The 14485-nt window shown below is 50.7% G+C and overlaps 1 protein-coding gene across 2 annotated transcripts in view; it reads right to left on the bottom strand.

Moving 5' to 3' along the window:
• The window catches only part of PARD6G (par-6 family cell polarity regulator gamma), a 104821-nt gene extending 101583 nt beyond the window's left edge, over window positions 1–3238 (bottom strand). For both annotated transcript variants that reach the window (XM_017863451.1, XM_017863452.1), the window contains exon 1: window positions 2957–3238. In XM_017863451.1, coding sequence (XP_017718940.1) covers window positions 2957–3028 — 72 coding nt within the window. In that variant the 5' untranslated portion in view covers window positions 3029–3238. The remainder of the gene's footprint in view (window positions 1–2956) is intronic.
• Window positions 3239–14485: the final 11247 nt, after the last annotated feature.

The following is a 14485-nucleotide window of genomic DNA, read 5'->3' as shown; positions in this document are numbered from 1 at the left end:
TCACTGGGGACTGACCATTGCCCCCTTGCACACACACACACACCCCAGGATCCTGTCCCTAAGCACTGGGGACTGACCATTGCCCCCTTGCACACACACACACACCCCAGGATCCTGTCCCTAAGCACTGGGGACTGACCATTGCCCCCTTGCACACACACACACACACCAGGATCCTGTCCCTAAGCACTGGGGACTGACCATCTGTGGCAAATGGTTAATGGCAAAAATTCTGAGAGAACCTAAGGCAGTTTTCCAACCCAGTATCTTAAAATGCCAAAGAATTCTGACCTGCAGTATTTAACTCAAAGTGCTCTTGTATTCAATGCATTTCATCTTGAGAGGTAAGCAGAAAAGGTATCATGCCCATTTTACAGATGACATAACTGATGCTCGGAAAAGGTAAATGACTTGCCCAAAGGCTCACAAATGCAGTAGGTGGCAGAACTGAGGCTGGACTTAGCTCCCCAGACGCCATTTTCCCCACAAACCAAACCATGGTGTTATGGTGCTACATTTAGTCTGTCATAAGGCTTTGCTGTATTTTGACAACAGCGTCTCCCTATAGAGATAGATGCCATAGTAACAAACAGTAACCATAAAGTGGGTAAGTGGGAGGCTGTGCACAGAAGGAAGAGCCACAGGGACCCTCTGGACAAGCAGTAAGTTCAGCCCCATCATGGTGGGGAGGGCACAACAGCAAGTCCAGTAAGGCCCAGGTCAGTGCGGCCCTTTCAAGTTCAACCAAAACTCTAGCTCTGCCACTCACCTCCAGACAAGCATTTGCTGCATCTGAACTTGAATCCATGCTTGGGGTGTGAGGCAGCACCCCTTCTTTGCCAAGAGGAGCCAGCAGAGACAGGCAGGCTGACACCTCAGGGAAGGCAGAGGCAGCCTCTATAGTGCCAGCAGCCCAGGACTGCAGGATGAGGCCTGGTGAGGGCGTGTCCTCCAGACCTACCCTGGGCCTTGTTGAGGCCTCTGATTTTCTGGAGCTGTGTGTGTGAGGAGGCAGCCACCCTCTGCAGAGGGCCAATGAGCACAGAACTGAATCTTTAACGTTCATGTTAACCAATCAGTCCTCCCTGGTTAAACAGCTGCTGTGAAGGGGAGCAGGAAGGATCCTAGGATGAAAGGGCGAAACTGTTCTGCACCTTGATTGAGTTGGTGGTCACACAACCGTACAGACCTAGGCATACACGAATGAGTGTGTTACGCTGCTGAGACCCGATAAGGTCCAGGATAGGACAGTGTGCTAGTCACACGAGATGTCACCATCAGGGAGGCTGAGCAAAGGCTGAGAGGCTGAGAATATAGACCTCTCTCACAGTTACTTGTGAATGTACAATAACATCAAAATAAAAAGTTAAATAAGATTACATACCACACGTGCTTATTGGCTACTGTACTAGATAGTGCAGCTCCAGACAGCCGTGTTCCCACTGAGCTAAAGAAACCTCCCACCCATGCTTGTGGGCTCTTCCCTTCACCTAACCCACATCTGGCACACTTGATTTGGGGGAGTTGGGGGCACTTCTGTGCTCCAGAGAAGATGGGTGTGGGGCCGAGGTCATGGGGCAAGGGTAAGGACAGGATCTTATGATAAATGAGGGATTCGTTAAAAGACCGTGTACCCCTAAGTAGAGAAGGATCCTGCAAATCACTGTAGCAGGCTGGAGAGGTGGCCACGCCGTTGCTGGGACAACCCCCTTAATCCTCTGCAGACACCCTGGAAATCCTACACCAAACGTCAGAGCAGCACAGGGAGAGAAGGCTGTTAGACTTGCCTCCCCAGAGACCGGGGAGGGAACACCCACCCTGCGCCCAAGATAGGCACAGAGTTGCGGGTGCGGGCTCCCACTCCGCCGTTAGGAGCCTTTCCTACAACTCTGAAAACCGGGGTGCGAAGAAAGGGCGAAAGGGCCGCTCAACTCCCAGAGAGTAGCCAGCAAAAGACTAGAGGGACCCCCTCCCGCAGGACCCCGAACCACTGCAGCTCCTCCTCAGCCTGCGGGGTCCACCAAGGAGACCCTCACAAACAGCATCTGTGGCGAAGGAACCGCCCCCGCAAAGGGCAGAAGCGCCAGATCCTATCAGCCAATTACCCAGACGCGCATCGCGACCTGCAAGTTCAGGCACGCTCGGCCCGGGCGCAGGCAGCGGGAGGGGCCGGGCACGCCCGTGGGGGTGGTCTGGGTATGGGTCTGAACCGGGGGCGCGCTCGGGAGGGGTCTGGGTCTGAGCCGGGGCGCGCCCGGGGAGTGGGCTGGGTCTGGGGCGGGGCGCGTCCGGAGGTTGGGGAGTCTGGGGTGGGGCGGGGTGGGGTGTCTGGCCCGGGGACGCGCCCGGGGAGGCGTGGTCTGGGTCTGGGCAGGGGGAGAGCCCGGTGCGTGCTCTGGGTCTGCGCCGGGGAGCGCGCCTGGTGCCTGGATGTTCGGTACCGAGCGGGTGCGGGACGCCCGGCTCCGAGCCGGCGGCAAGTCTCCTCCTGGCCGGTAACAAGCGTCCTTTGCAGCCTTGAAGGCGCCTTGGCCAGGGCCATCCCACGGTCCGGGCCCCCAGAGCCCCTCCACGGCCCCGAATCCGAGCAGCCCCTGGCCCTCAATTCGTCCCGGAAAGGCCGCCCTCCCCTCCAATGTGTGGCGCGCCCCGATCGCCTCTCGCTCGTGGAACAAAAGAGCAGCTCCCGCGGAGCGGGTCCAGAGTCTGCACGGACTGTCCGATGGCCCTCGGCCCTCTGAGCGCCGCGGCTGCCGGGCTTTGTGTCCGCGCGGGGGGCGGGAAGGACGGCCGGGGTCCCCAGTGCGCGTCCCGCGGAGCGGCGCGCGGCGCCCGAACTCGAAAGTTGTCGCCGGCGCCTGTCGCCTCCACGCCGCCCCAGTTCCCCTCCGCGGGGCGCCCCATTGATGAGCCAAGAGACTGGGCGCAGGGCCGCCGGGGCGAGCGGGGGGCTTACCTTGCTCTTGACTTCCACCGCGCTGCAGTCGTAGAATCGCAAGGTCTGTGACTTGTGAAAACTCCGGTTCATGGTTTCGGCCCCGGTCAGCCTCGTCGTCGCCCTCGCTCCTCAGGGGCCGCAGAAAGACTCCCGGGGCGGCGCCCCAGGCCCCGGCCCCAGCCCCGGCCCGGCCCGCGCTCGCTTGGCCGGCCGGGCTGCTACCGGTGCTGGCGGGCCGGCGAGCTGGGCTGGCCGCCGGCGCCCTCGGGGACTCGCAGGGGCCGCGCCGGCGGGAGGAGCCGGGGGGAGCGCCCGGCGCGCGCGGCCCCGCCCACCTCCCCGCGCCCCGCCCGCCGAGCCCCGGAGGACCCGCCCATATCCCCGCCCACATCGCCGCCCCGCGCTTTGGAGGACCAGCCACGCCACACCCCCACGCTGCAGCTCCGCGGCAGATCGCCAGTGGGTGCGCGCTATCTTCTCCACAATCCCAGAGCCTGGGGAAAGGAGCGTCGCAACCAGCCGGGGCGTCTCGTTTTGATGGCCTCCACGGAGCAACCTAGGATAGGGGCTGATTTTTGCCGTTGTTTTTTGGGTGCTATTCAAGAGAAGAATGCTAAGAGAACCGCTAGAGACCTGATCCCAAAAGGCATCACCTGTCAGTACTAATTGTCAAGTTGTTGATGGCCTGGGAGAAGGGTTTTATGAAATAGGCTTAGAGCAGCCTGGCCAATACTGTGAAACCCCATCTCTACTAAAAATACAAAATTAACCGGGTGTGGTGGTGGGTGCCTGTAATCCCAGCTACTGGGGAGGCTGAGACAGGAGAATCACTTGAACTCGGGAGGCGGAGGCTGCAGTGAGCCCAGATCGCTCACTGCACTCCAGCCTGGGAGACAGAGCGAGACTCAAAAAATAAAAAATAAAAAGGAAGGCTTAGAGGGCTTTATCAGATAGCCTATCTCTAGGGAGAGGATCAGAAGCACCTGTAGACCTGCCTGATACGAAAGGAGACTTTTTCTAAGGCAGCTAGAAAAAGAGAACCTGTTAAGACAAAGAATCAATTACTAGCGGCATCAATGAATACCAATCAAGAGGCCTCTGAAACAGGGGCTTGCTGACACCAAAGAAACAGTCCTTGCCCTTGAGGAATTTGTGATGAAGTTCAGAAGACAAGACAGTTTTTAAAAAATCATTGTAAAGTATACTATGAATTGTTGTAATTTACAAGCTATATAATTATAAATCTCACCATACATTCATTGCAAAAGAAACCTGCAGAATGCAAAGAAGTGAAAAAACCTGTAAAAGTTACCTGTAGTCATGCTACTCAGCAATCAACTGTATTAACCTCTGGTGTATTTTATTTTCACTTATTTTTCTGCACATATATTTGTATATTTTATAAAATTGTAACTATGCTGTTTATCTAGTTTTACAACTTGCTCCTTTCGCCTTATGCTATATAATGAACTTTGTTTCCCTCTAAAAACAGGATCTTGCTATGTCACCCATGCTGGAGTGTGCAATGCCACAATCACAGCTCACTGCAGCCTCAAACTTCTTGGCTCAAGCAATCCCTCCACCTCAGCCTCTTGAGTAGCTGGGACCACAGGTTTGTGCCACCACACAGACTAATTTTATTTTTGTTTTTGTAAAGACAGGGGTCTCTCTATGTTGTCCAGGCTTGTCTCAAACTCCTGGCCTCAAGCAATTCTCCCCACTCTGCCTCTCAGATGTGAGTCACTACACTTGGCCAGAACAGTTTTATTAAATGTTCTTAGAGAAGATGTTTTCTAAAAGGTGCTTACATGAATATAGGCATAATTTATAATCATTTCATTATTGTTGGGTATTTAAGATGTTTCCAATGTTTAGCTTTTATATCATACTGTGTTTTTAAAATTTGCTTATATTTGATGTTTTAAATTGACTTCTAAAATTAGAACTACTAGGCCACAAAGTACACACCTCTAAAGCCTTTAATACAAATTACTTCCATAGAAATCTGATTTTCCTTTAGTTTTGCTAAGTTTTACCCTGTTGCATGCTGGGACTTAGTGCCAGGGAGAACCATTACAAAGGCACTGAGTTATAATTACTGCCCTTTAGAGAAATGCTGGGCTGACCAGAGGACCGGATATGTAAAGAGTTCCAAAACAAGGCACGTGTGCAGTAAATAAGCAAGCAAAGAAAAAATGCCAAGAGACATACACTTGGCAAGCAGACGGTGGACAGAGGTGCTGACATTCTTTCAAGGGAAATTTCCTAAACTGAATGCAAGTCTTTGGACTTGAGAAAAGTCACAGGCTCAGTGCTGACTGCACGTTGCCCACTACAGTGGCCAACGTTGTTTTGTGGTTAGAAGAGGCTCAGTAATATCCTGAGGGAGAAACTCCAACTGACACATTTTAAGAAATGGAGGGACAAAGGACGATGTGGAGGAATGAACAGCATTACAGGCAATGAAGGTGGGGGTGGGGTCCACCCAGCAAGCTTGGGGCTTTGGAGTGGGAAGACACCTTTTAAAGGAAAGGCTGGGAGGCTACAGAAGTTCAAGTAGCCCTAGACTTGGCTTCTGGACCGGGTTGATGACAGTGAGATCATTTCGTCAATGCCTCTGGCTCAGAGTGTGGTGTAAGGCCCAAAATCTGCAACACCTGGCACTTGTTAGCAACACCCCACCCCAGACCCACTGAAGCAGAATCTGTGCTTAAACAAGATCCCCAGGTGATTTATGTCCACATTGAAGTGTGAGAGGTGCTGCTTCTTTATCTTAATCATCTATTGCTCCACAGTTCTTGATTGGCACGATCTTCAGGCAAAAGCAGGAGAAAAGGGTGGGAAAGCTTGCGGTTGCATGTGGAGCCTGAGTTTCCAGCTGAGACTTGAACTGGATTCGCTAGGGCTTTGAGCTCTTAGTTGAGTCGGGTATAGACAAAAAAAAAAAAAAATTATCTGAGCCTTCAGCTGGAAAGGCTTTTACACAGTACAGCAGCCAGATTGGAAAAAACAAAAGCCCTCTCCTACCAGACACAGTGGCTCACACCTGTAATCCCAACACATTGGGAGGCTGAGGCTGGAGGATTGCTTGAGGCCAGGAGTTTGAGACTAGCCTAGGCAACATGGTGAAACCCTGTCTCTCCAAAAAATAAAAAAATTAGCTGGCCAAGGTGGGAGAATTGTTTGAGCCCAGAAGGTTGAGGCTGCAGTGGGCTATGATTGTGCTACTGCACTCCAGCCTGGGTGACAGAGAGAGACCTCATCTACACAAAAAGAAGGAAGGGAGGGACGAAAAGGAAAAGAAGAAAGAGAGAAAGAAAACAAAAGGGGAGAGAGAGAGAAAGAGAAAAGACTCCACAGATCCTGGCCTGATAGCCTGCCTTTTCACACAGCCAGGGGGCCATGGGAGCCTCTAAGGGGCTGACTGGTTTCGGACAGAAAATGAGAGAGAAAATAGGAATGGGTAGGGGTTAAATCTTCCTCAAATCACGGCTTCTAAGAACTCATCTAATAAGTGAGCCATCAGGAGCAAAAAGGAAGTATGTTGTGGACCCAGTAAAATGTATTCCTTGACCGGGTGCAGTGGCTCACGCCTGTAATCCTAGCACTTTGGAAGGCCAAGAGGGGCAGATTGTTTGAGCCCAGGAGTTTGAGACTGGGGAGGCTGAGGTGGGAGGATTACTTGAGACTGGAAGGTCGAGTGTGTGGTAAACTGATTATGCCACTGCACCCCAGGCCATAGCAGAGCGAGACCCTGTTGAAGAAAAAAATGAGTGCAGGCTCTTTTATGATTGAACATTGCTTACTGATACATATGTCCTAAGAAAACATTCTCTAAGATAATTCTGTTGGGTAATAGGAAAGCATCACTGTAACATTTGAACCAGCAGACTATTGCATTTGCAATGCATTCTAATATATTTTCAGATGAGGCAGGAGAAGAACTGATACTTGATTGAAATAAGGAAATGCCTCATCATCACCTGATTCTCATCTAAAGGCATCCCTTCTTTTTACCCTTTACTCTTCCCCTGCTCAAAGAGGCCTCTTCTGCCTTTTTTTCTCTTTCATTTTTTGAGATGGAGTTTCATTCTTGTTGCCCAGGCTAGGGTGCAATGGTGCGATCTTGGCCCACTGCAACCTCCGCCTTCCGAGTTCAAGTGATTCTCCTGCCTCAGCCTCCCAAATCTAGGACTATAGGCATGTGCCACCATGCCAGGCTAATTTTGTATTTTTAGTAGAGACAGGGTTTCACCATGTTGTCCAGGCTGATCTCAAACCCCTGACCTCAGGTGATCCACTCACCTCGGCCTCCCAAAGTGCTGGGATTACAGGTGTGGACCACCGTGCCTGGTCTCTTCTGCCTCTTTGATGCAGTAATATCTTAACTCTCAATGGAAGCTTCATGCCCAAACTGACTTTCCAGTAGCTCTTTCAGCAGACGGCACTGTGAGCCAGCACAGAATGAATTCCCTGCATTCCAGAGCCATATGGATGTCATTGCTCGCATCTGCCCACATCCTACAAAGTGACCCTGGTTGCGTCCCCTAGATTGGTGCAAAGGGCTCCCTCCTCAACCAGCTTGCAGTGTGACCTGCATGTCCATCCCCAGGTGAAAGACAAAAGGCAGGAAACCTTACCCAGCTGTCTCTGACTTTGCATTAAAACTCTGGGACACTTTTTCAAAATACAAATAAAAGCACCTAGAACGTGAAGCACAGTCTTTGTTCCAACTATTACACTAAGCATGGATTAGAGTCTCAGGATCTGTTTTAAAAAGAGTCAATCCATAAAGCTTTTCACTGACTTGGTGAATATATCAGAATGTGATTTTATGGCAGAAAAGCGTGGTCAGTTTTCAGCCACACAGCATCCATTCATCAGCATGATTCATCTCCTGGTGCACACATTTCAGAGGTTCGAAGTAGTTGTAGACCCTGCTGGATTTCCTACGAGAAGAAACTGCATGCTTTTCCTTTTGTTTATTTCAACATGGTTTCTTGGTGGCCCAGTTTATGTTCATCTCCAAGATAATGTCTCTGATTCATCAAATTCTGCCATGGTGCTGGCCTGTGCTGGGCCCTGGCAATACAAACATTAAGGAAGTACTCATGTCTTCTAGCCTTGGGGTCCTAGCCAAAGCAAGAATCCCGAAGCCAGGCATGAAGAGTTCATTCACTCTAAAAGGATATGCATCAACTCCTTATTCTTAGATCTGTGGGGAAATCATCCCGGAATATGCTGCTTGATCACTCAAGTTGTAAAACCAACAGCATCACACAGAAGGCAGTGAACAAGCAACTTCCTGGAGCCATCCTTAGCCCCAAAGGAAGACAAGTGTTTGGATTCAGACAGTACCCAGCTTGATATGTAGTCTCCTCTGTCCTCAATACATGCCTAATTTAATTGTTCCAGAGCATCCCACAAAAACTCCAAATAATGCTACCCAGCCCAAGGACAAACTGGGAAACCCTTTGGGCTCCCTCAGATGACCTTGATCCAGTCTCTCAGTCTCCTGGTTCACGTCCCAGTCTCTGTACCTCTGCATGTCCTTCTGATATCTTCTGGTTGTTGATCTGGATTTCCCAATTTTACTGCCAAGAGTAACTGCCTGGACTTTCACTCCCTGCTAAACACTAACATCCCTGTGACCTCCAGGGGTGAGAAAGTCCTAGAATTCCAGGTCCTCTTCCTTTCTGCCTACACATATCCACAGATTCTCAGACATGGTGTCAAGCAGTCTTTGGGTCACTGGTCACCGAGGCTTGATGTGTGCAATGCAGACGGAGCTCATCGCTTCTGACCTTGCTCCTCTCTCCCCAAGCTTCTCGGGAAGCGTCTGTCTCCACCTTCATAAACATCATCGCTTAGTCACCTACACCAGGAAAGGTCGTTCTGGACTGTCTTCCTGCTGGACTGCCTGTCTCCCAGTCCCACCTCAGGCAGCCCAGGGGTCACCCAGTCCCTTGGGTGGACCCTCTCTTCCAGGGATGTGTCAGGGCTGCTGGTCCCCTGTGGTCTGTGAAGCCCAGCACTTGCCTGTTCCTGTCTGCAGCCTGGCCCCAATCCTTCCAGTGACCTGTGAGCCTTTCTGTGTGTGGTCATCTCAAGGGCCTGTCTTTGAGCAGGCAGCTACTTTGGCTGGACCTCTGGTCCCCTTTTCTGCCTAGCTAACTCCTCCTCCTCCGGCAGGCCTGGGGCTTCCATCCAAGGACTGCTCCTCTCTGTGTGCCTCTACCATTGCATTCTCATGCTGGCGGCGGGGCGGGGGGTGGGGGGGACTTGGCTTACTTTTTGTCTTCTCCACCGGATGGCAACTTGAGGACAGAGGTTTAGCATTTAATCTCTATATCCCTGATTTTTCTTTTTAAGGGATATTCATCCAGGTTTCTTACTTTTGTATTTCTCGGAATCTTTATAGACATCCCTCTTTGTTTCTGTAGAATAAACCCTATAAGTGGCATTAGTGGATTACAAAGAATGCACATTGATTTCTGAAAGGTACCACTGAATTGCCTTCAAAAACATTGTTCTGAGCTGTACTCCCACTAGCAGGAATGGGGGAACCCAGGCACCCCTCCTTGATGTGACTGATAGCCCCACTTGGGTGGGGTGGGGATGGGGATGGAGATAGGGGAGTCTCTATGGGCGTGGCCTCACCGTGGATGTGGCCTCTCTGTGGCGTGGTCTGCCCTCTGTGGGTGTGGCCTCCCTGTGGGCATGGTCTAACCTCTGCCCCAGGTATTGGTTGTGTCCTGCTGTCCTGCTCAGAAAAGTGTGGAGAAACTTGCTGGCTGACTACTCACTCAGCTGTTAAAACCCTGTCTCCTCCTTCGGCCCTCATCCTGTGAAGTGGCAGCACTGTCTCTCACAGTGAGGTCACCGAGCTATCTCAGGAGAGTGATGCTCTGAGGGAAGAATATGAGCGTGAGCTGAAGGGAGAGGCATGGGGGTCGCCAGGCAGCAAGAGCACCAGCTGTGCCCTGGACAGGAGGGCTCTGTGAGTGTGTTTGACAGCTGGGTGATGTTTGCCCCGCATACCTTCACGTATGTGAGGTTGTTGGAAGGACAGGGTCACTGTCTGGGGTAACCAGGTCTGAAGGGTCTTTTGAAGCGGGTTGGGGTCTTTTGAAGGAGGTTATGTGAGTGCAGAGCAGGGGGGTGGAGGGTGGGGAGTGGGCATCGGACCTGGCCCCCTTTGAAATTTGTGAGACATGAGTAGGAAAGCAGGAACTAGCTCTGGCTGGCTGGCACCTCGTGTGAGATAGGGTCAGCAGATGTGGGTAGTGGGGACCTCTGTGGATGAAGGGCCTTTACCTGCAGGAGGCATTCACCAAGTCTATCGAAGGCTTCTCTATGCCACTCACTGTGAGGTGCAGGATGGGGATTGATCTGGGTCCAGCTCTCCTGGGCCTGTCTCAAGACTTTGAGAGAGGCAGTATTCAGAGACACCTGCAAACAGAACTTTCCTGATTAGAGTGGTACGTTGGATACTGTGATTTTCCCCTGATATGTGGGCGGCAAGCCACCCAGGTGTCGAGGCAAGAGATCGAGGGCACGAGCTGTTCCAGTATAATAAAATACATAAAATAATAATAGTTAAAATAGATATAATAATAGACATGATTATATATGAATATCATTAATCATTACTTTGTAGCAATTACTCTTTATTCCAATAGTATAATAATCCTTGCTCTACAATTATAACCTAGGAAAAACCAGGCCATACAGAGACGGGAGCTGAGGGGACATAGTGAGAAGTGACCAGAAGACAAGAATGCGAGCCCTCTGTTATGCCCGGGCAGGGCCACCAGAGGGCTCCTTGGTCTAGCGGTAATGCCAGCGTCTGGGAAGTTGCCCGTTGCCAAGTGGACTGTGGTCTAGCGGTAGCATCAATGTCAAGGAAAACACCTGCTACTTAGCAGACCGGGAAAGGGAGTCTCCCTTTCCCTGGAGGAGTTCAGAGAAGACTCCACTCCTTTACCTCTTGTGGAGGTCAGGCCCGCCCGCAGTTATCTGGAGGCCTAACCATCTCCCTGTGATGCTGTGCTTCAGCGGCCGCACTCCTAGTCTGCTTTCATGTTCCATCCTGTACACCTGGCTCTGCCTTTTAGATAGCAGTAGCAAATTAGTGAAAGTACTAAAAGTCTCTGATATGCAGAAATAATGGTGTAAGCTGTCTCCCTCTCTCTCCTCTCTTTCTCTCTGCCTAGGCTGCCAGGCAGGGAAGGGCCTTCTGTCCAGTGGACACATGACCCATGTGACCTTACCTATCATTGGAGATGGATTTCACTCCTTACCCTGACCCTTTGTCTGGTATCCAACAAATATCAGTGCAGCCTGGCATTTGGGGCCACTGCCGGTCTCCATGTCTTGATGGTAGTGGTCCCCTGGGCCCAGCTGTCTTTTCTTTTATCTCTTTGTCTTGTGTCTTTATTTCTACAGTCTCTCGTCTCCGCACACAGGGAGAAAAGATTCAGTGGGTTGGACGCTACACTGATACCCATTTTCCCCTTTTAGAAATGGAATATCTCCATCTTCCTCAATTTTAGCAAGGTCCATTTCACAACCTCCCATGCAGCTAGGTGTTACCACCCAAGCAAGCTCTGGCCAATGAACCTAAGTGGAAATGATGATCTACCCATTACCCACCGCCCCACCTTGCCACTGCCTGTTGGCCTAGGATTGGCAAGCAGTGGATCCTTGGCCCTGGGCGGGAAGCTGTGGGTTAGGGATGGCAGAGTGGTCCTGTCAGCCATGGAGCATTCTTTCAGCCTGGACAGTGAGTGTGTTTGGAGCTTTCAGCTGTTTCATTTTAGTTGTTCTGTATCCAAAACTAGTAACTGAAGCCACATGTGTTCTCAAGTTCCCCATGGGTATGCCTCTCGAAAGAAAAGATTTACAGAGAACAGACTGGAGGTTGTAGAACCTTCAATGTTCAGGGCAGCAAAGGCTGTAATGACTCAAGTTCTGTATAGCACAGGTGTTCAGTGGTAATTAGGTGGGATTTGTATTAAGACTGCATTTACGGCAGGGCGCGGTGGCTCAAGCCTGTAATCCCAGCACTCTGGGAGGCCGAGACGGGTGGATCATGAGGTCAGGAGATAGAGACCATCCTGGCTAACATGGTGAAACCCCGTCTCTACTAAAAAATACAAAGAACTAGCTGGGCGAGGTGGTGGGCACCTGTAGTCCCAGCTACTCGGGAGGCTGACGCAGGAGAATGCCGTGAACCTGGGAGGCGGAGCTTGCAGTGAGCTGAGATCCGGCCACTGCACTCCAGCCTGGGCGACAGAGCGAGACTCCATCTCAAAAAATAAAAAAAAAAAGACTGCATTTATGCAGCAAGCACATTGCAGTTGCTTAGATTGTGTTTATTTGGGTTTATGTGCCTGAGGGGAGTGGGACTGGGGTGAGGGAATTGTGACATAGCCCTTTTCCACTAGAATAGAAAAGAGGGGAGTTAGAGTCGTAACTTCTTCCATTTCTCCAAGAGTTTTAAGGTTACAAAGTGCTCTTATATGCATAACTTCATCTGATACATACACACAAATCCCGTGAAGTGTATGGGGTGTTCGTGCATTCCTTTAGAGCTGAGGGCTCATAGGCGGAAGATGTTAACAAGCTTTCCAGGTCTGATGGTTCAGTAGAGCATTTTCCATTGCTGGGGCCCTTAGGGATCCCCAGGATTTATCCCAGAGTGCCCATAATGGACAGGGAAAACGGGGACAGTTTCCAAAAAAAACAAATACCCGATTGTCCACCACAATCACCCTGTGGGTTAGGGTTAGGGTTAAGAGTTAAGGGTTAAGGTTAGGGTTAAGGGTTAAGGGTTAGGGTTAGGGTTAGGGTTTGGGTTAGGGTTAGGGTTTGGGTTTAGGGTTAGGGTTCAGGTCAGGGTTAGGGTTTGGGTTTGCAGCTTCACAAAGAATACTTCCCTGTGTTTGACTAAAAGCAGGAACACTCTTCCAGTTGATCCCCACATAACCCCAAATTAGGAAATACATGGTTTCTATGTGAAAGTCCAGTCTGCAGACCAATTTCACTTCATTGCCAGCTGGGAGAAAATGTTTATTTCCATGTGGGCCCAGTTTCTTTTCGGGAACTGTTCATGGGGCTCAGTTTTCTGTTTTTTGTTTTGTTTTTTAAGATGGAGACTTGCTCTGTCATCCAGGCTGGAGTGCAGTGGTGCCATCTTGGCTCATTGCAACCTCCGCCTCCTGTGTTCCAAGAGATTCTCCTGCCTCAGCTTCTGGAGTAGCTGTAATTACAGGCACCTACCACCACGCACGGCTAATTTTTTGTATTTTAGTAGAGATGGGATTTCATCATGTTGGCCAGGCTGGTCTTTAACTCCTGACCTCAGGTGATCCACTCACCTCAGCATCCCAGAGTGCTGGGATTACAGGCGTGAACCACCGCATCCAGGCGACTCTCAGTTTTCACAGCCTTGACAGATGTAAAGAGCAGAGATGACTCCCAGCTGGGTCTGCCCAGCGTTTCCTCCTAAACAGGTGCAGAGCCTGCGTTCCTGGTAGGAACATCCTGGCCTGATGCTGCGCTGTCCTCACTGCAGCCCACCTGGAGGAGCACCTAACCATGCTGCCACCACTGGTGATCTCACTTGGTAATGGCAAATATTCATTGACAATCACAGATTTCATCCTGTCAAGCACTGGATTTAAGTTTGCCAATGATTTCCTCTGGCCTTAGAACCATGGCCTCCAGACCCTGAGTTCTCCTGCCTGCTGTCCTCTCTCATCCAGTCTGCTACAGCTGCCTGTAGCCCCACTCATGGGGACATGGGCTCCCAGGTGTCTTGGGGATTTTATGTGGGTACCCCAACACCCACTGCCCACCCTAGTTTTTTAAGGCTTTGTTTAGATAAGCCCCCTTCAAGTCACAGCAGTTATGAATTAAAGTTAGAAAAGTAATAATGTGAATTCTAAAGACAAAGCATTATTTATTAGATCATCTGTGAGATGACCCTTATTGTTGTTTTTGTTTTTTGGAATGGAGTCTCCCTGTGGTTGACCCAGGCTGGATGCAGTTGGCCATGAATCTTGGCTCACCACAACCTCCACCTTCCCAGGTTCAAGCGATCCATGCCTCAAGTCTCTTAGTATCTGGGACTACATACACCCGCCACCCGACGGCTGGCTAATTTTTGCATTGTATGGAGACAGGGTTTCAAACGTGTTGCAAGCTGGTCTTGGAACTCCTGACCTCCAGTGAGCGCCTGCCCTTGGCCTCCTAAAGTGCTGGGATATGGGCATACCACCATGCCCCAGCACCCTCAATTATAATCAAGGAAAATACGAGTTCACCTGGACCAAAGTCTTGTTTGAAATAAGTTAGGAAAAAAAAATAAAATCTCGGTGCGAAAGAAAGCAAATCGCACAGTTGATTGTGAAACGGCAGAGAAACTGGGTGCAGTGGCTCAGCTCCTGTAATCCCAGCACTTGGGAGACTGAGTGCGGCGATCACCCTGAGGTCCCAGGAGTCGAGACCAGCCTGACAAGATGGTGAAAATCCGTCTCTACT

Source organism: Rhinopithecus bieti, unplaced genomic scaffold, assembly GCF_001698545.2.
Source record: "Rhinopithecus bieti isolate Rb0 unplaced genomic scaffold, ASM169854v2 scaffold_69716, whole genome shotgun sequence".
NCBI lineage: Eukaryota > Metazoa > Chordata > Mammalia > Primates > Cercopithecidae > Rhinopithecus > Rhinopithecus bieti.
This window is presented reverse-complemented; position numbering and strand designations above follow the sequence as displayed.